The sequence below is a fragment of the Thunnus maccoyii genome, chromosome 18, assembly GCF_910596095.1.
Source record: "Thunnus maccoyii chromosome 18, fThuMac1.1, whole genome shotgun sequence".
NCBI lineage: Eukaryota > Metazoa > Chordata > Actinopteri > Scombriformes > Scombridae > Thunnus > Thunnus maccoyii.
This window is the reverse complement of record NC_056550.1, coordinates 5787078-5808751: the sequence shown is the minus strand read 5'-3', so window position 1 is coordinate 5808751 and position 21674 is coordinate 5787078. Positions and strand designations below refer to the sequence as shown.

Here is a 21674-nt window from a genome sequence, read left to right as displayed (position 1 = left end):
TGGGGAACATCTGGTGAAGGCATTTATCAGCTTGTAGGCTAGCTAGCACATCAGAGACAGGAAGGCTAGGGCAGTTGTTTACTCACCTTATCTGCCTGAGAGATAAAGCCAGCTTTGACACAGATAGCAGACAGCTCATACGCATGGGCACGCACACAAACACTGGAAGACTGGCGACGCAGCAGTGTGTGCACTCACAGAAACAAACTACACAAACACACGGCTGTGCTGGGAGCCACTGACCCTTGGGCTGGGTTCATCTGGGGACACAGACTGACAAATGCGGCTGGGCGGTGACTCCCAGACAGCTGGTGGTCAAAGGTTGCCTTTCTACTGTATCTGTGCCCTCATTTGGCTGATTGTTTTTTCTCAGGCCTCATCTGCTACTCTTGAGCGCTTTCTCTCTCTCTCTGTCTGTCTGTCTCTGCCTGTCTCCTCCTCCTCCTCCTCCTCCTCCTCCTCCTCCTCCTCATCCTCTCTCTCTCTCTCTCTGTCAGCTGAAAGAATAAATCTTCAGTTCATGCAGTAGGTATGCAGATCTGGCTGTTCCTTCTCTAGAAACACAGATTTTGGACATCTTTCCGGTTTTCATGGGAAAGCCCCCACCATCTCAGGAGGGTGTATGCAGATCACCTCCAAAGTTTACTGGAGCACTATTGGGTGTTTAACCACTGTTGGTGCTTCTGTGTGTTTGTGTGTGTGTGTGTATGTGGCACAATATGTTTCACTCAACGTCTTGATTTGGTACCGATCTGAAAGGTTAGAGGACGAGCAGCCTGGGTCATGCGAACAAAGGAGTCGCTAAACACAAAGGAGTTGCGTATCGTACATTGACATCATACACACATATATGTAGCAACACGCTCGCCCTTCCTCCAACGCATTTAGACTTTTACACAAATCATACACATCATACATAATGCCTCCACTGGCATCATCCAGGGAGGATGTGGAGTTTTACACAGCCATTCATCGCTCCCCTAATTCATTAGTCCAAATGAGCATTTATGCAGAGCAGACATTATTTTTACTGGCCTGCTTTATGTGTTTGTGTGGAGTTTTACAACCCTCATAAAACACGTCCTCCAAGCCCCAGATAGATTTGGGAGCATTTATTTGTATAGTTCACAAACCCAAAATAAATCATTAGTGTTTTCTGGCCCAGACTGGATCAGACTGAAGGCCTGTTGGTGTAAATAAAAAGCGTGATGCAAACAATGTTGTCTTGTAATTTGAATAATATTTTGTTGACATTATGCTAAAATGTGTGAAGAGTGACATAATGTTCTCTTGTGATGACATCCTTTTATGATTTGAATATTGCCTGTACACTATTCAAACAACATTTGCTGTGAAGCATGAAGTCTGGCTTGGAGTGCATTGCAGTTCTCTCTGAGCATGCACACAGCATTATCTTAATACATCATAGTTCATAGAGTAAGATAATAACAATAACTACCCTGTAGGCCTGGAGGACAATTAAATTTGATTATTACCACTTTTCAACCAATGCTATAATTTTACTATATTATCATTCTACAAATTGTGATTCCAGATAAGCTGTACTTAAAAACTAACAAGTTCTGGATTTACACATATAAGAGTTTTGTTTTGTTTTCATGCGGAAGAGTGTCATACTATTCATTGCTTCAGCACACCATACTGTGATATATTTTGATAACAGAAAATATCTTATCATGATTCCATCCATATCGCTCAGCTCTACTTGATCGAGTATAAGTACATGTGTGTAATACTTTCCTCTGTTCTAGATGGGTCATCAAAGAAGAAAAGGAGAAAGGGAATTTGCTCTAAAACACACACAAAAAATAAATAAAAGAACATATTTGCATTTATCAAGAGATACTGAACAATAAAAACAGGGACAGAGGGACTTGGAAATGTTTTATTTCACTGTGTCTAAATCTGTATTAATTGATGCAACAACATATTTTCAAGTTCACATGGCGAACGTGTTAGCAAACAGTGACTTACTTACATGTTGAGCAGACACAGAACATCATTTGGAGTCATGTTTGTGTCCTCTCGGTGAATGTAAGTGTAATATTCACTCTCCTTTTAGCTCTGTTTTGGTCTCTACCAACTCCTGAGGGAAATATATGGCTCTTTAGCTCCAAAATATTAAATTTGCAGGCCTTAAAACCGAAAGAAAATGCTAAAACTCTCCATAGCGCTGAGGGGAACTGCAGTCATGTGATAATTCTCTGTGGGTTTATCAGTATGAGGAACCCCTTTCACATTACACATAGTCATTTGATCCCTTGTTATTGTAAAAAAAAAATTGATTATAGCAGCTTTATTGCTCCTATCATATTAGCTGGTATTATGATTCACTGTAGGAGTGCAGACTCCCACACCAGTTTACTACAAATCAACTGACACACAGTGCATGTAAGGCTTTTACGGACCCTGGTGGTCAGGAGCAACTGTTCACTTTCCCTGAAAGCTAGCATGTCCACTGTGAGTCTGGTGCTGAGAATTTGTCCCGAGGGGAACTGACACAGTGGGGAATGGTGATAAAACGCCTATAGCCAAAAGTTCACAAGGTCAAGTTCCCAGCTCCCTGTATAGTCCTCGCAAAACACACACACACACACACACACTCACAGAGTTGTGGTTTGAGTGGCAGGTCGCCACGATCCCCCTGTCAGAGATAGGCCTGCATCACAGCACGGCCGTTTACTTTCATGGTTATGTGTGAGATTTATTAGTGGAGATACTGTGAGAATAGTTTGTGTGTCAGAATAATTGGCTCGTAGCAAAGTGATGGCCCTGCCTCTTGGTGGCTATATTTTAGGAAACGTGTCGCTGAGTGTGTTTATGCCTGTGTGTTTGCTTTTCCTCGTCTCCCCTGTAGTGCTAGTAGCTGGTGCCCACTGTACGCCGCTTTCACTCCCCCCTTGTACCCTCCTCTACTCTCCTCCTCTGCTCTGCCAACAAGTCTCTCTTTCTTTCTCATTCCTTCTTTTATTCTCTCTGCTCACGTCTTTCTTGGCGAGGCCAAACGTTCCCACAGCTCTCACAATCCTCCCTCAAGCCCCCCCCTCCCCCTCCCCCCTCTCTCCCCTTCTCTCTCTCAGTCTATCACTCTTTCCCTCTCTCTCCCTTTTCTTCCTCTCTCTCTCATTCACTTCTCTGTCTTTTTCGTGTCTCTACTTCTCTCCTCTGTCTGCCTCTCTTCCCCCTTTTTTTTCCGCCTTTTCTCACTATATCCCTCCCCCCTCCTTCTCTGCCGCATCACATGATCCCCATTCCCACTTGTACCCAAACCCTACCACACACACACACACACACACACACACACACACACACACACACACACGTATATCACAACATGGGAAACTGTGAAGTACCACAGGGTGGCTCACGTCTTTCACTCAGAGCTGTGAACCTCAGTGCTATACATTTTCTGCTCAGTTCTGTTTGCATGAAACTTAATATACACAAATCGTCAGCGCAGTTTAAACAAGCATACCGGCTGAAAAAGTCTTTGAGTGTTTCTCAGTAGGCCTATGTGTTTATTGTCCATGTCGTCAGACCAGCTGTGACTCCCATATTATCAAGTGTGGTTTAGGATGCAATCAGAAACACAAGAAGAGGAGAGAATTGAAACAAACCAGTGAGCTTTCATTAGTTTTGGGAGGTGGAAACCTGACATCTAATATGTCCAATATGAAAAATACTGCAGGATTTGTGTTGAAAATTTGAGGTAAGTAGAGTTAGAGTTTTAGAGCCACAGATATTTTGTTCATTAGTAGGACTTTTTGACTAAAGCGAGATATGCCAGAGAGCTTTCAGCTCTAAACCCCACACCCACCCTCCCTTCTTGCTAAAGCCATGGCAGCCCTGCTGAAATCTTTCCCACTGCTCTCTCTTCCCCCTGTGAGAGGCAGATTTCTTTAGCATGTGTTGCTTTGCTTGTGCCCCACTGCCAACAAGTGACATCTGCTGGCCAAATGGAGCAATGACACCCCTCCATATGCATTTTCAGTTTAATGTGAACGTTTGGATATGACGGAAGAGAAGCTTCAAACCATATTCAGGGAGAAGTTGCCATTACTCTCTGACAGAGTAATAGTCAGAGGTCTGAACACCAGCCAATTCAATAGGGGATTTTTTTTTTTTTTTACAAACAAATCAGTCAGTCTTTTGCTGTACAGAAAGCGCTTTACTACCCTGAGAACAAGCAGACTTTTCTCTGTCTGTGTCTCCCTCTGCCTCCCTCCCTGTCCATCTCTCCCTGTACATCACAGCTCATCAGCATAGGCACAGATAAAAGATAAAAGAAACAGGGCAGAGGGAGAGAGGAGGGGGTATACATGGGCAGCCAGCCAGCCGCCCCCACCCCCACACACACCCCTCCATCCTTCTACCCCCTGCCCTCCTCTCTCTCCCATGGTTGATTCCCTTTAGGCCCCTCTCACCCCTTCTCACCCCCCTCTCACCCCCTGGCTCCCCGGCTCTGTGTGGCGTTGGCACAGAGAGGGCGCAGGCGGCACACAGACGGCCACGCAGATGGGCAACGGGCAATGCAGGGCTGCCTCCCCACACCTGCTCCTTGCTGGCACAGGGCTCGGGCCAGGCGGCCACGCAGTGCACGCGCACACACTCACACACATACCAACAAAAAAAAAAAAAAAAAACACACCCACAAAAAAAAAAAAAAGAAACACAGATGTGCATCTAACGCAGAATCATCTCTCTCAATTTATTGAACTTTCCCACATAGACACAGACTGGCAGGGAGCATGCACGTGCAGATACTCCCACAAACTGTTATTTCACGCACGCGCACGCTTACGTGTTTTAATAAAAGAACGCTGTCTCCCTCCCACACTCCGCTGCTCAGCCTGTCAGTCACAGATGTTTACACGCTTATCTCCAACTGTGCCTCAACATGTGCTATCCAGAAATTTTTGCACGTATACACTATCATAAACATATATAAGACACAATCTCACATCCATAGCCAGAGTGATGTATTTATAGTCGCACACCCACACATTCACACTTCAGCACTACCAGCACAGAAACACATTTCACAATTAATCACATCGCCCCATGCTGTGCTGTCACATGGAGTTACATACCAGACATTCACTGAACTACATGGAGATGCGCTATTGTCACTTCAACAGTGGATGGGGAACAAAGATTGATTATATAGACTCGGATTGATGTTTCAGTGTATCAAAAAATGGGAATTTGCAATCCCACAAGCTTGTTACTGCTGTTTTGTTGACACCAACATAGTGCTAGAAGAATTGCCAGAATGGGAAGCTGCTGGTTTAATAGGTAGGGTGTGAATATAGAGGCCAAATAAACTTCCCAGGAAAGTGCCAAAATAGTAGAAGGGAAAATCCATCCTAAAACAGAAAACCCCTGATGTTATTCTTGCAATTTTTGAAAGCCCAGTCTTGATTTGTAAGCAAAAACAAGCTGCTCCATTGACAGTAAATGAGCCGTCGTTCCAGTAGGAAGCGAAGAAGCAGGCAGTTTTTAATTTAAGAATCTGAACATAGACATCATGTGCCACCACTCAGCAAAATCTGTGTCCTCCCAACCTCCTTCTAGAAGTGACAAGAAAAAAAAAAGTGAATAAAATTTCATGTTGGGACATAAGTAAATGAAAGGGCAACAGGGAAAGTGGATGAGTCAGATGTGTGGCAGCTGAAGTGGCTGTTCAGGATGTCCTAATGGCTCAGCAGGAACACTGCGTAACCACAATCTTCATCATGTTCCCTGTTATTATCTCGTTACGCTCAACTGTACATTATCTAATGAAACAAATTCCCATGAAATATTCAGAGGCACCTTTTGAGAAAGTTTTTTTTTTAAATCTCAAGGCGGCCACAGAGAACCGGGGTCATTCATGGGACATATACTGTACCATCACTACTCCCAGAGTGTCCAATAAGAACCGCTGGCTTAAAAAAAACCAGGGTCAGAGTGAGCTTTGCCTGTAGAAGATTGAGGCCCGGGGATGGGGGCTGATCTGAGGGCGATGAGTAGTTTTCAAAAACCGGAAACAAATCGGCGAGTAAAAACGGAGGGGGAGAAGAGGGACGTAGAGAGGATGATGGAGGTGGTGGAGGAGGAGGAGAAGAAAAAAGAAGAAAAAAGAGGTTGAAATGAAGTCCAATAAAAGAGCCGAGTGAACATCTGTGTGGGATAGCTGTGGGGATTAGGAGGGTTTGGAACATTTTAAGCGCATTAAAGATTAAAAAAAAAGGTCAGAATGTTTAGCAACATACCGATAAACCTCTTAAGCGAAACCCAATTGGGGAGGCTGTTTGGTTTCTTTATCCAGAGGCTGGTGAATGGGGGGTGGGAGTGTGTGGGGGGGGGGGGGGGGGGGGGGTGGAGAGGCTGAGGAGATCGGGGAGCGGTTGAGAGGGGGTGAGCCTGCACAGCCACACACTTAAACCCAAACACACTCTTGTGTATATATATATAAGTCAGTCAGAGCCATTTGCCTGTACGCCTTCTGCTTTACATCCATCAGCATGCAGCTGTGCATAAACGCTGCATTATATTTAGGATTTCTGTGTAAACGTATCTCTTCCAAGCCTCCATATGCATGCGCACTGCAGTCCAATCAGGGCTGCCCCCTGTCACATCTGGGTAGAGATGTATGGACGCAACACCACAGCTGGATTCCCACATTAACCCAGAGCCTGAGACTGAGCCGCTGCTGGTACCCACACACTCCACTGGGAATGACAGGGTTTGGACCTGCACGCCCAAATGCCACAACTCATACAGACAGACGAACAGAGGAACACGGGGTTACAGCATGAGAGAGTGGGAGGGAGAGGCAGAGGCGAGACGGAAATGAAGAGGGAGAGAACAGTGGTAGATTTGTCCGCAGTCGGAGCAAGAGGCCCCTATCATTTGACTGTGAAGTGAACCATGTCTGTGTGGCTATCCTTAAATGACACAGCACACAGAGGGTGGAGGCAGAGAGATTGAGTCAAAGGGGTCACGGGCTGTAGGCTGACAGTCAAATCTGTACAGTTGCATATATCTCTACATGCCCTGAGTCCAGTGACGCCTTAATGCATCATGTCTTGTGAGGCCCCTGAAGGCCTCACAAGACATGAGTTTAAAAGAAAAACAGTAAACACGATGTAGGAGTGTAAGCTACCTGTGATGCGGGGGCGGGCGTGATGAGGACTGAATCCTCTCGCTGTGCTTCAACACTGGTTGGTTTGAACATGGCGTTGCGGTGCAGCTCTTAATGGCTAGCTATGTTTGCTTGTCAAAGTAAAGACATTGAAAAGGAAAACAAAAATATCACATGGACTCAAGAGGAAGACTTTGTGGCAGAAGTGATTTAATTTTGGGAGTTTGTGCTTAATGAGATGAACACATCAGCAGTGGAACTGGCGACTTTCAGCTCAGTGCATTGTGGTTGCTCGTAGTGACAGCAGCTGTTGAAAACACCAAGAGAATACGTCGTGTCCTCACACATTACTTATTCATTTTACTTTAATTACAAGTTTAAATAATATTTGTTTGTAGATAAAACTGCGTCACCAGCAAGAAGCAATCACCTTTCTTTAAGTTAGTTTGATTGTGATTGATGAAGGATTTGACATTCAGTCAGTTAAAAAATGTGGCCCAACCACTAACCCGCTGTGATTATGGATGTATTATCTTATTATACATCCATGGCTTTGATACTTTAGAATCAAATGTTGTGGGAGCTGTTCACAGATTACATCGCTAGTGTAAAAACGTTTAGGCCAGTATCCACTATGGAGTATCAGCCAGTCAGAGCTTATATTTAGAGTTTTTCTCGATTGCTAAGACACATTTATTGAAATTATGCCCCATTTCCCAAAACTCTAAACACAAATGCATAACTGCACACTCATCTTCATGAACTTCAAAAATCCATGTCAAAACCAAACTCTCCTCTCAAAACCATGTAATCTTACATCTAAACCAAACTTCGCCTTCAGACATCACACAAAAGCCACCAAATACACAAACAATACAAAACAACCATTACACACTGGTGAGATCCATTCAAAACAATACTGTAAAAACCTGGTAGGCTACTGCAATCAATAATGGTGCTTATGGTTTTCCCCCAGAACAAACTCTTTACATGATGAACACAATATAAAGACACAACACATGTATACATTTTCAAAATGTTTAATTCCTCAATGTACTCTGGTAAAAATCAACTGACAGTGAGTGAAAAATAATGTAAATGATAAAAAAACGTAGAATACAGTAAAATCATTTCCATGTATTTACCAACATAAACCAATGAAAATAAAAACACATTCATTCTGCCTCAGGTCTTTGTGGATCCAATGTTCCAAGACAAGTGAACTGACCCATGACTCTGTTATCTATCTGTCCTGAGGTTCTGATTGGTGTGTGAACAATTTTGACTCTTAGTGTCTCCACCTGGGGAATTGTGTTTTAATTAGGTTCCAGCTGTGATGACTTAGTGCTCTCTAAATGAGCACATGAGTGAAAACAGGGGAATAGTGTTTATGGTTTTGGGAAAAGGGTCTGTCTTCAGGGTGTTTAGTTAATAGGCCCAGTTATAGTGTGTAAGCAATCAAGAAAAACTGCTTTATTGTTTCTCTTTTTGCATTAAGGCAACATCACTTATTTTTTTCTGAAATGAATCTCTGTAAATGTTTGCTTGTTTAAGAGGAAACACTGCCTCTTAGAGCCTCCTTGCCCAGCAGAAAGACTGGACATGGGGGAAACAACTTCCTGGTTCCTGGTAACCACACAGTGAATAACCCTGAGCACACTAGTGGAACAGGCTTAAAAACCTTCTATTCAGGAAGGCCTTTTCATCTTAACTCTTATTTTCTTTATGTTGTGTGTTGTATGTTTTTAACGCTGTAGCACGTAGCACTTTGAGATTCACTGTGAATGAAAAGTGCAGCACAAAGTAACTGTATTATTATTTATTGTTATTAAGACCAGGAAGTTACTGCCCCTGCCCAGGAAATAGTCCAGCATCAAACCACAACGTGACATCTTTAAACTCTGGTTTTTGTACAGATTAAACAAGCAAGATATAACGTGTTAATTTGAGAGCTTTAAAAGTGCTGGCGGGCACACAGCCTGTTTCCCACTGTTCCCAGTCTTAATGCTAAGCTAAGCTAAGCGACTGCTGGTGGTTGCTTCATATTTACCAGTTACAGATGCGAGAGTGGTGTCAAACTTCTCATCTAACTCTCCTCAAAATATCAAACTACTTCTCTAAAGATCACCTTCATGCACATTTTAAAACAAGTAAATACCTACTGAAGAGAATAGAATTTTGTTATCCTCATGTTCTCATATTTCAGCAATGACTTTAGTCAATCCATTGTTATTATCACTAATAGAAACGATTATAAAAACTACAAAATTAAGACCCAAGCTGAAATAAATGGAACTGATCCTTTAAATGTTGCTAGTAATAGAGCACTGTGATGGGGGATTACTGTACAGATGCAGTTTGTTGTGCTGCTTAAGCCTTTTGATCTTTGCACAGTTCCCCTCATGTCATTCATACTCTGCCATACACATCCAAGCACATATGCTGATGCAGAATCACGCGCAAAACTCCCCTTATACTTGTCCCACCTTCTATCCTTGCTAAAAAAATATCTGCCCAGTGTGTGTATGTGTGTGTGTGAGCCTGCGTTAGTCTGGTCAAGAGGAAATTTTTTATTTTTCAGATGAGCTATGTCAGTATAGGCAGGTACAGAGCCGCTTCTAATCCTCAACTGCAGACAGAATGATCTGGAGAGACGCGGACGGAAATATTTTATCATAGGAATCAATGAGCCGTGTCCGTTTTAAGGTAGATAGGGTTTTAACTCTGAATATGAGAATAACCGACGAATAAAAATGTACTTGCTTGAGTGACTTCCCTCCATCCAACCGTCGTCAAGTTTAACATCCGAAGCGGTTATATTTTATCTCCAGCGTTGGACCGCTGATGTTGCTTTTGCAGTCTATCATCGGTCTGAAAAATCCCCTTCAGTTAGTGCACATTAGATTACAGAGGAGCTGTTTGTTCATGTGTGCTTGTGATGCACAAACAAACACTCTGAGCTGTTTAGTAAATTAGCGACAACAACAAAAAATAAAAAAAAAATAAAAAAAGCCTGTGTGTGCGCAGTGTGCACTCGTATATGAATATGCGCACGGTAAATGAGTCCATTAGCACTGGCAATGGCCGCCTGTGAGCGAGCATGTGTATGTAATTTTACATTCAAGTGTCTCTGAATGATTTGCACTTGTGTGTGTGTATGTGAGAGAGAGAAAGAGAGTGTGTGGCAATGTTTTGTTTTCAGGTCTGTGTGTATGATGAATGGAGTGATTAAGTAAGTGTGATTTGAGTGTGTGTACATTAGCCTGGGTGTGAGTTATTAGCCTCTATGTGTTTTAGCCTCTGCAGCGTGATAAATGTATAATCACTGTTAACTTGTGTGTGCACGCACTTGGAGTATATCAGCAGTGACTGTATATTGACCATGCAACAAAATGAACTCACCGTGTGTGTGTGTGTGTGTGTGTGTGTGTGTGTGTGATTAGGGTGATAGCATGGTATATTTGATGGCCTGTGTGTGTGTGTGCTTGTGCTGTATTATCTCTGGCAGGGCGTGTGCAGGGGGCCTTGGGGCGACTGTGTGCACGAGATAAGGGTGATTCATCTGTATTTAAACGTTTGTGTGTGTGTTTGTGTGTGTGTGTGTGTGTGTGTGTGTGTGTGTGTATGTGTGTGTGTGTGTGTTTTGGAGGCATATGTATCCATGTTCGGTGTGTACATGCAATCATCTGAACCAGCATTTTAATAAATGCTTATGTGGTTACCCCAGCCAGTGTCATGCCTGTGTGTAGTATATGTGTGTGTGTGTGTGTGTGTGTCATAGGTGTGGGCGTGCACACATAGGCCTGTGGGGACGAGATGCCTGCTGGCACTGATTTCTCCCTGCTGGTGGTCTATAGAGCTTCAGCAGCAGCAGAGGGATAATAATAATAATACACAGCCTCACCATTGTTCACAGTGAGAGAGGAACGTCTCTCATCCTTTTGATGCACCCCCTCCTGTTCACATTACTCCTGTAAAGGCACCTCTGGGCACCTAATGTGCACACACACACACACATACATATTTACATGAATAATATATTTACATGAATACTTGTACTCCTGCCAAGGATTACACACACAAACCCCTTAATACACATGTGCATGTAGAAATGGCAGCAGTTTCATTGGTAAACATGTTCATACACACACACACACATATTGTACCTGTATGCATGTAGTCAGCAGACATCCTGAGTTGGCCAAATGTCTTTTTTTACATTCTTGTCAATTCTTTTTTTTTTTTTCAAACAACTTTATTGGAATAAACAGTACAGGGGAATGATACACAATCCTGCCCACAAATAAAACATGAAAAAAACCATTAAATTAATAATAATAAAACAGAATAAATGTGCTTTATGATGTCTTCAAAAAGAGCACCATGTTCTTTTCCATTGAAGGTGCAGTGTGTAGAATTTAGTGGAATCTAGCAGAGCGCACTTGGCAGAAATAGAATATAATATTCATAAGTATGTTTTAATTAGAATGAACCCTTTATATCTACAGAAGGACTGAGTCCTCTTCCACGGAGCCTGGTAAATATTAATTCAGGGAGAGGGAGTTCAAAATAAAAGCGCTTCTCAGCACGTCCCTGTGTCTTTTCAGTCTGTTTGACAAATGAGAAGGAAAATGTGATTTTCAGCAGTATCCAAAGTATTTCCATCCAGCTATCAATCTGTTATTAGTTAATTCTGTTTGTGAGCCATCAGCTGTCAGAATCAGTAAGTTAATATTCCCTTCCTTTCTTCCCTATCAACTTAAAAATACATACAACTGCTGATATCTATTATTCACTCATGTCTTCTGTTTCCGTTTCTTCTACCTCATCAGTCTGTTGATATTTGAAATAGAATTTGTTCCATTTTGATTGTTTGTCAGAAGTTCTGGGAGACATGGGATGAATGCATTTGATTTGACAAACCCTCAGTACTGCTGTGCTCCTCCATGTAGACAGCTGTGAAGAAAAAAAAAAAAAAGAACAGATCATAGCAGCAAACAGAATGCACAACACAGTCCACATGCACCAACAGAAGAACAAAGCCAGTTGCTAGTGCAGGTGTAGTGCAGATGGAATAAAGGGAATGGAGAAGGAGGTGCAATAAAAGAGAGGAGGAGGGGATAAAACAATCATGAGTTAAATGGCATGATGCACTGCAGGAATGAAAACCCACATTTCATTCTTCACGGGGGTATAATTGTTCCACAGTGGAGAAACACCTGCAGTCACTCAGCACACTCAGTGAGAGCCTCCTTTAACTTTAACACCATACGCTCACCACTAATGCTTACTTGTTTGTTGCCATGCCTGTAAGTAAACACTATTAGCATCCATATTAGTTCTCATATATTTCTCTCTCTCCAGTGTCTATCTTGTTGTACTTGTAATAGTTGCATAGAGACTGGGGTGGGAGTTCCCATCAACACAGAGAGCTGCCAGTGTGGTCCTACATCTGATGCACAATCACAGACACATTCAGAAAAGCTTTTCTACCCAGAAGACAACACTGCTTCTTCCTGTTTTGAGATTCAGTGGTTTGAACTGCACTCAATTCTGCCACTTAGTAGTAAGAGTTATAGGCATAATAAATAAAAGAAAGAAAAAAACAAAGAAAACCCAACCCAAATGTGGAGGTGCATTTAAAGCAGCTATGATGAATATTTATATATTAAAAATGGGTAAAATGTGTGAAAGGGATTGCTCAAAGTGACGAATCCACAGAGAATTATCACCCGACTGCAGTTCCCCTCACCTCTACAGACTGTTGCATCTTTCAGCTCATGTTTTTGGTTTTCTGGCCCACAAATTTGTTTTATTTAAGTCTCACTGCTCTCATCAGCATCGTTTTTGGCCGCAGCAGGCAGCTGTTTTCAGTGAAAAAGTCTCTAAAAACCTACTGCACGCTAGCAACCCAGCACTGAACTGAAGAAAGACAAAACGACTGAGGGGAACATAGAAGGAGCATTTTTGCAGGTTTAATGCAAGCCTGTTGTAATTGGGCTATCATCGTTATTAAAAGTAAATTCAAGCCATCAGGTGGTGGCACTATATAGTCAACACAGTTCCCAACATGGGTTGGATTTGATTATGGATTTGAAAGGAAAAAAAAAACATACTGCATACTTTCACCTTTTTAGGGCTCCAAAATCCGTCAAATGAAACAATCAGAGAAGAAAAAAAATCTCTTGTCAGTTGATCTGCTTACAACTCTTGTCCAGACGTAAGACATTGGGAACCAGTGTTGTAGACATATGACTTAGATGGCAGCACGCAGTGAGGCTTAAGATCGCTCTACGTAACTGATCAGAAAGTCAATCTTTTACCATTTCCATTTGAAAAAGACACATTTATACACACATTTTGAAAACTGAGCTCCACAATTTGGTTAATAATGTAAATGATGTTGATTTAACACCTTAAAATGCAGAAAAAACTGAAAGTAAAAAGTCAACCTCATTATAGTGTAGCACAGCGGCCGCCGGTCTGTTTGGTGCCAAGAAATACTTAAACAAAACAACAAATTGAGCCCATGCCAATTGCCTATATTACTATCTTCATTCTAACTAATTGCCAGCAAACAGCGACACATATGCACACGCAGGCTTCAACAACCACTCATCATTAGGGACTTAACTGTGGTGTGCTATCCTTGTTGTCATGACAACTAGGCCTTGAATTGGCTTGGAAACTGTCACATAGTGTAAAGGAGATTTTTTAGAGGCATACAGGTTTTAACGGTTCGTGCTTGTTGTGAAACGCATGATCAGAATAGTGGGATTGAAGGCTGCAGCGATAAGAAAGGCCCCAGGCTTTATTTATTTTCAGTTCATCTTACAAGAGCACCTTATTTGCCTTGAATGATTCCCTCATTTTCCTGTTTCTGTCCTTCTTTATACTTTTTAAGTGTGTCTGACAATTTCATTGCACTCATACACTCTATAAAATGCTATCAGGACGGGCAACACGACCCTCACAGGATTGCAGACAAACATCCTGGTGGTTTTATCTTCACTCCATTAGCATTGCATATCCTCTGTAGGTCTTTTTATCTTTAAGACCATTGGGTCTGTGTGTGAGAGAGAGTGTGCTTTGCAAGCATGTGTGTGTCTGTTTGTGTGTGTGTGTGTGTGTGTGTGTGTGTGTGTGTGTGGGTGTGCCGTCAGCTAGCAGGAATGCATGGGTACCGCCAAAGCTAAGATGGCTGCCAAGCACTAAGATGGCTGCCAGGATTCCACAGAGCGACAGCACGAGAGAGAAAGAGAAGCAGAGAGAGAAAGAGTGTGAGAGGAATTGAGGGAGGAAGACATGAAGATGGACTCTCACTCCGGCAGAATGAGTGAAGAGTGTTGCGAGAGAAAAAAGAAACTCTATCCATGTGTGTTTCCCCTCTTTCTTTTTGACCCAGAGTGATGAGGTGATTTTGTTTGTCTCTTTTTGTTTTCTTGGTTTTGGCAACGGGGAGACAGGGTGAATAGTGCAGCAGTTTGTTGGCACGTAGTGCACTAATGCCACCCAAGATTAGGACGCTGATTTGAGCTTAGAGGACGTTGAGATTGGGGGGCCTAGTACTGGCTGCGAGGGGGCCACGTTCTGGTGAGGGAGACTTGGCCCAGGACAGCCTTAAAGCTTCAGCTCTGTGGGGTAATTGGCCTGAATGGTATATATGATACAACCATAAAACTCCACGAGGCTGCATTACGCATCTGAAGAAGAATGGCAGTCAGCGGGCCAAACAAAACTAGCTGAATCAGGCAGCTCTCTGCCTGCCTGCCCCTATAGATTTTAAGGTAAACACACACAGGAGATGCAATCCAAACAAATTCCCAGAACCCAAAAATAACCCTAAAAGTACATTTTACAATTACCCCTCAACTTACAAGTCAGCTGTGGAGAAGCTGAGGTTTCTTTGGACCACTTAACCCACTTAACTTACTCACAGGCCCTTACTAAAATAGTGTGTGTTGATGTTTGAGTGGGAGTCCCTGAAAGAAATGTATAGAAATAGAGACACGTGGTTGTGTAAAAGTGATCCAAACAATGTCCAGAACCTAAAAGTGCACATTTTACAATAATCCCTCATCTTACAAGTCAGCAGTGGAGAAGCTGAGGTTTCGTTGGATCTTTACCCAACTTACGTCAAAGGCCTAACTAAAATAGTGTGTGTGTACATTTGAGTGGGCGGGTTTCCCTAGAAAAAAGGTGTAGAAAGAGTAAAAAGAGGTTTATAAGCAAAAAAAAAAATAGTATAAAAAGTAAAAAAGACGCTCCAAACTGAAATCTTCTTTATTTCTAGTAAGTTGGAAAAACAATTTCCGCACTGTGACAGACTCCAGAAGTAAGGATATTAACTTTTTGATTTGCCATTTTATGACTTTCAACCAAGGCTCAACCTGAGCGGAAATATGCAGCCATCTTTAATCTCAGTCCCATGTCTGTCTCTCCTCAGTGGAAAGAATGAAAGAAGGCGCCATTTCCCATTGAGTTTCTGAAGAGTTCCCTCTGATGCTAACCTGCCCCCCCCTCACCTTGGGTAGTGTCCAGACATCTGTCCACCTGACTAACCATGACTCCTTTCTGTCTTGTCTCTGTTTCAGAACAATCAGGACAATCAGACAGCTCAAACCAGCAAGGAGACACAGACGTCAAGCCCCCACCAAATGGTAAGTTATCATGTATGAGTATGTACCGTCGCACTGATCTCACCCGTTTTGTGCGTATGTACACACGTATGCATAAAAATGTTTCAAATGCGTGTTCATACATGCAGTCACACCTCTACAGAGGCTAACACGCACGCACATGTACGCACACTACCCTTACATACAGAACTCTCTGTGTGCGAGTATGTCCCGGCAGAGTTGGGTCTAAGTTTATTATGGTAAGGAGAGCTGATGGTACTGTAGCGTGGGGCTGTGCTGGGATTGTGGCGGGCCACTCATAAATCACACTGACGTTATTGGAAGATGGGAACCACATGGCCACTGCAGAGCTGAGCACTGACCTCATGCGCTGTCCCCGCTGCGGTTAACCCGGACAGGGATGGAGTGAAGGGGAGAGGGGGGAGATCGGAAGGGGAGAAAAGTGAAAGGGGGAGCGGGGGTTGAAAAGAAAATGAGAGGTGAGGGGGTAAAGAGGAGAAAAATGATGGACAGATGGAGAGGGATGAAATAAAAGAGGGAGAGAAGGGAGGAGGTTTGGAGGAAGGGTGTGGATTTAAAATTCACTCAACCCTGACGTTTAGGATGTCCTGAGAGACCTGGATATTATGGATATGGACATTATAGAGCAGAATGTCCTACACTGAATAAGAAACTTCACCTGGGGAGTCTGACAAAACTTCAGAAAGGTGTGCACACATGCAGGATTGCAGGAGTACAAACATACCATAAAACCCTAGATACACAGGGCACCTGCATTATGATGAATGTTGTGTGTGTGTGTGTGTGTGCATGTGTGTGCTTTTGTACATCTGGCCTTGTGAGAACCTGTTTCGGATAATTTTGAGACTTTCTGAGCAATGGTCATTTGTTTTGGGAAATTTAAGCTATCCTCATTTTTTCCACAGACAAATTTATGTCTTTGATTTAGCTTTAAGTTAAGCTAGACTTAGCATTAAGTTTAGGTTAGGCTAAAGGTTATAGTAAAGGCATGTTTGAGAAGTTAGCACTTGTTTTTGAAATGAAACCTGCATTCCCTGATTCTTTTTGGCCACTGGGTATTATCACCTTTAAGGTTTCATAGCTAATGTGTTAGCCAACGTTTTCCTTTTTACACATCCAGCAGACACATAGCAACATTAGCATTCATTTGAAGCTGTGTCATCAAATGTAAGTCCAATATTCACTCTTTTTTTAGCCCTGTCTGTGTCTCCAAAATCTCCTGAGGGAAATATCTGGCTCTTAAGATGCTGAATGCTCTACTATGTCAACCAGCTAGTCGTTAACTTTAGCGTAGCTTACAGCAGGGTTTTTTTGCTGAAAACAGAGGAAGCTGTAAAGCTTTGTGGAGCTGAGAGACACTGCACAGTTGAATTTTTTGTGAGTTCATCACTATACATTCACATAAAACTAGTCGTGATTCATTTTTAATACAAAACATCGACTGCTTTAAAGTTAGAATTATTTAAGAACATGTGTATAAGTTCAGAGATCAAATTAAGGTAGATTCAGGCATAGCTTCAAGTTAGAGTGGATGGTTAGACAAAAGGGTTTAAATGATAATGATACAACTCAGATCATTCCTATTAGTAATAACATGAACATGGCGACTTTGTTGTTGCAATGTCATTGTGTTCCCAGATCTCAGCAATTACTTTGGTACGTATGAAGTAGCCATAATTGATAGATAAGATGGCCAAAGATGTGAAATTAACACCCAAGTTGTACTAAACTATTTTTTCCCTTTAAGGTTTAGGTTGCAGTATAAAAGGACTCATGAGAATAAAAGCACAAGGATGTGTGTGTGTGTGTGTTTATTCATGCGTGTATTCATCACTGCTTGAGTACAGGTATTCAAGCAGTGATGCATTACTATACCCCTACATATGTGCTTTGGTATGCATGTTCATGGTATATACATAAAGATCATAACACACAATGCACTGTACATGATGCAGCTGTCTGTATGGAGATTATACTCTCTTCTTGGACCTGATTGGTTGCGTGTGTTGGACTGTCAACAGTAAAAAAAAACAATGTCCAAATCCAAAGGCCTGTTGTATCTTATAGAAAACACATGATCCCACTGGATGACACCAGCAGTTTGTCAAGCCTTTTCACACGATTTTCAGCTCCCCCTGCATGCATGTGTGTACAGACGAGTGTCCATTCTGTACTGTATATGTGTGTGTGTGTCCATGTGCACATGTCAGTTTTCTGCATGTTTGGTATATGCAATCTACCCTACAGTCTCCCTTCTCACACACTTCTTTTTCTCTCTCTCTTCCCATCTCTCTCTCTTTACCCAGGCCACTTGAGTTTCCAGGACTGCTTTGTGACTTCAGGGGTGTGGAACGTAGCCGAGCTGGTCCGCGTGTCACAGAGTGAGTCACGGCTATAATTTCCTCTGTCAGTCTGTCAGTAGACAACACACTCTTCCTGTCATGACACTTCGAACAGTCACTCTGTTATAACACCTTAATAGCAAAATTACACACGGCAGCATTCTTTATATAAGAAGTGGCAAACATTTTTGGTTGGGAGAACTTACTTTTATGGGATAAATTACAGTTTAAGTATAAGGCTAGTGATGTTCTATATTTGCTAACAAGTATTACCTGTGTTTTCAAAGCCTGATATAGTGTATTCATATGTGCCATAGAGCTCCACTATATGCTATATCCAAAAAAACATGAGTGAGCCACACTGTTACACTGGATAACACATTCCTTTAATATGATGAACATTGGCACTGGAGTTTAATTGAGTCAATCCTACGTACACTGCCCTGCTGCTGTAAATACTCACTAGTGCACCAAATGTGTTTTAATCCACCACTGAAAATAGTTCCCAACACATGCACTATTTACTCCAGTTTGTGTAATGTTTGGTAAAGAAACTAGATGTTTAAAGAAAGGACTGAGGCTTTTAAAAAAAAAAAAAAACGAACTATATATGTGTGAGCTGCTTTTAAAGATTGACATCTAAAGTAGAAACAAACAGGCTTTGGGCTGACAGCCACAGACAGAGAAGGAAAGTCGGGAAAGTGTTGAGAGATGGGCTAAGTACCGGGTTATGCTCGAAAATAGTTCGTACGACACGTTGTCAGACCACATCGGCAATCAAAAGTGTTTACAGCAGTTTCAAGCGGGTCACACTCGAAAAACGGAGTGAAAAGTGAAAAACTGACACAATAATCATTTAAATATGTAGATAATGGTGTACATTTTCAGAAAGTGTCTCCTTGGAAGACATTTATAGCGTCTTAGTCGATTATTCACATTAAAAGTGACAGAAACAGCTTTGTAATGAAAGAAAAAACAGAGCTAGAGAGAGATGTTCAAATCTTTCTCATTTGGAAAGTCACAGAAAGTGTTGGACACAACCATGAGAAAGGCGTGGGAGAAGGGGGGACACTTCTGATGGAGGATACTGGCGCCTTAACACATAGTCGGTTTGGTCTCTTGACGGGAATTTTTGACAATAAAAAATAATAGTAAATAGAATAACATAAGCGTTATCCTTTAAGAAAATAAAGTCACGATTATTTACAGTATGTAGTTGATTTTTTTCTGTTACTATGTATACTATATATATATATATATATATATATATATATATATGTGACGTGTCTCTTTCTGTGTGTGTGTGTGTATTCCTCAGCTCCGGTGGCTACAGCGACAGGCCCCAACTTCTCCCTGGCTGATCTGGACAGCCCTGGCTACTATAACATCAACCAGGTGACCTTGGGACGGCGCTCCATCACCTCCACCCCCTCCACCAGGTACACATACACACACGCACAAAACACACAAAATACACACATGCTCACAATGTATTTTTTTTCTGTACTAATATTCTTCAATTCTTAATTCTCTAACCTCTTAAGTCCAATGTATTCTTTATGCTTAGCTTGCTCTGCTTTTTGATTGTGGTCTTTCTCTCCCCCTTTTCTCCCCCCTTTTTCCTTCTTCACCGCTAATCCTCCTCATTCCCTCTCATTTTTCCCACCGATCTGTCCGTCACACTGTCTGTATTTGTGTCTTTTGTCTCTGTTTTTCCCTGACTCCCTCTGTCGTCCTCTCCCGCTCATCTTACGCTGCAGGACTGAAATGGAGCTTTATGCAAGTCTCCCACGGAGGTAGTTACACATTACAGAATATCTCCCTTGATACTAATGTAACACAGACCCCTGCATCACACTCGCACAAAAGCCACACACGCATGCTGTCACACAGATACGCGCACAAGCACACACATATAAACATTTTGGATCCGCGGTGAAACGCTGTATGTTCACAACCGCCTTTATTTTATTGGTCACAGATGTATGAGTCTATAAGAATCTGCAAACGTGCACATGAATGCATTCCAGCATCACCATACACACTTTCTGCGCTGGGTTTTTAGCGTGCGGCTGCTTCGGGCCAGTATGGATACAGCATGTTGAATAAATTCTGGCCTGATGTTTGTCTCGCTGTCTCCAGTTGTGTTACTTTGTCCCCCGCGGCAAAAACATAATATGAAAACAAAACATTGAAGGGAAACCTTGACATTTTGAATTTTCATTCCTCTTGATTTCATGCAGACACATGCCTGACTCCAGGGGAAATAAGCACTCACATTTGTCCTCAAATGTCCCTCAAATGATATGTGTCCGTTTTTCAGTGCCTTTTGGTTTTTAAGCTAACATGCAAGTTTAACAAAAAAGGAAGAAAAAAAACAAATTAATCTCAATATGAAAAAGACATCCCTGTAACTCATTCTACTTCCCCTTCTTTAAGAATTAAACAAAATCCTCCCTCTCTCTCTTTCCCCTCAGCTCCAACAAGCGCAAGTCCATTGACGACAGCGAGATGGAGAGCCCGGTGGACGATGTCTTCTACTCAGGCCGTTCCCCGGCGGCTGGCAGCAGCTCTCAGTCCAGCGGTTGGCCTAATGATGTGGATGCAGGTAAATCCGCCACAACCTCCCCATCAGATTCTGCCTCTCCAGGAGCTGGGCTGAGGTCCGCATCAAGTCACGCAGAAGTAGAAAAATTTTTAAGTCACATGAAAAAGAAAAAAATGCTTTGATGAAGCAACTCTTCCAGTGTTTTTTTCTTTAGGCTTGTATTGGCTTTACATTGAATTTTAAAACCCCTGAAATACCAAGAATTTCACTCTAATGTCAAAGGAATAGTTTGACATTTTGGGAAATACACTTGTTTGCTTTCTTACCAAGAGTTAAATAGGAAGATTGACACCACTCTGTCTGTATGCCAAATATATGGCTGGAGCCAGCAGCCATTTAGCCTAGCTTAGCATAAAGACTGGAAACATGAGGAAACAGCTAGCCTCGCACCGTCCAAAGTTAATAAAACCTGCCTACCAGCACCTCTAAAGCTCATTCATTTACAATGTTATATCTATACCAAGTGTAAAGTGTTATATCTATACCGAAGTGTAAAAACAACATTGATTTTACAGGGTTTTCTTTGCTAGGTGTAGTAACTTCTTGGAGTCTTCAGTTACTTTGGTTTGGTTGCACAGATTAAACAAACAAGATATATAATGTGTTCATTAGTTAGCTGTAGAGGTGCTGGTTTGCAAGTTTTGTTACCTAGACCAAGCCAGCTGAGCTCTTTCCCCCTTTTTTCCAGTCTTTATGCTAAGCTAAGCTAAGCAGCTGCTGGCTGTAGCCTTCTATTTATTGTACAGACATGCCATCAACCAATCTTCCTATCTACCTCACAGCAAAAACACAAATAAGCATGTTTCCCAAAATGTTGAACTGTGCCTTTATATTTCAATACAGATATTTACAGGGGTTGATTCTGCACTAACTGACTTGAAATGCACCAAAAGCCACAGCTCAACTCCTCCACCATC

At 42.2% G+C, this 21674-nt stretch overlaps 1 protein-coding gene across 13 annotated transcripts in view; it reads left to right on the top strand.

Moving 5' to 3' along the window:
* Positions 1-21674, top strand: part of nfixb (nuclear factor I/Xb) — a 146939-nt gene that overhangs the window by 104028 nt on the left and 21237 nt on the right. For 9 of the 13 annotated variants that reach the window (XM_042392764.1, XM_042392765.1, XM_042392761.1 and 6 more), the window contains 5 exons: positions 15742-15807; positions 18114-18188; positions 19468-19588; positions 19910-19945; positions 20627-20757. In XM_042392764.1, coding sequence (XP_042248698.1) covers positions 15742-15807; positions 18114-18188; positions 19468-19588; positions 19910-19945; positions 20627-20757 — 429 coding nt within the window. The remainder of the gene's footprint in view (positions 1-15741; positions 15808-18113; positions 18189-19467; positions 19589-19909; positions 19946-20626; positions 20758-21674) is intronic. The other 4 variants (XM_042392767.1, XM_042392762.1, XM_042392773.1 and 1 more) reach the window with 1 other exon arrangement.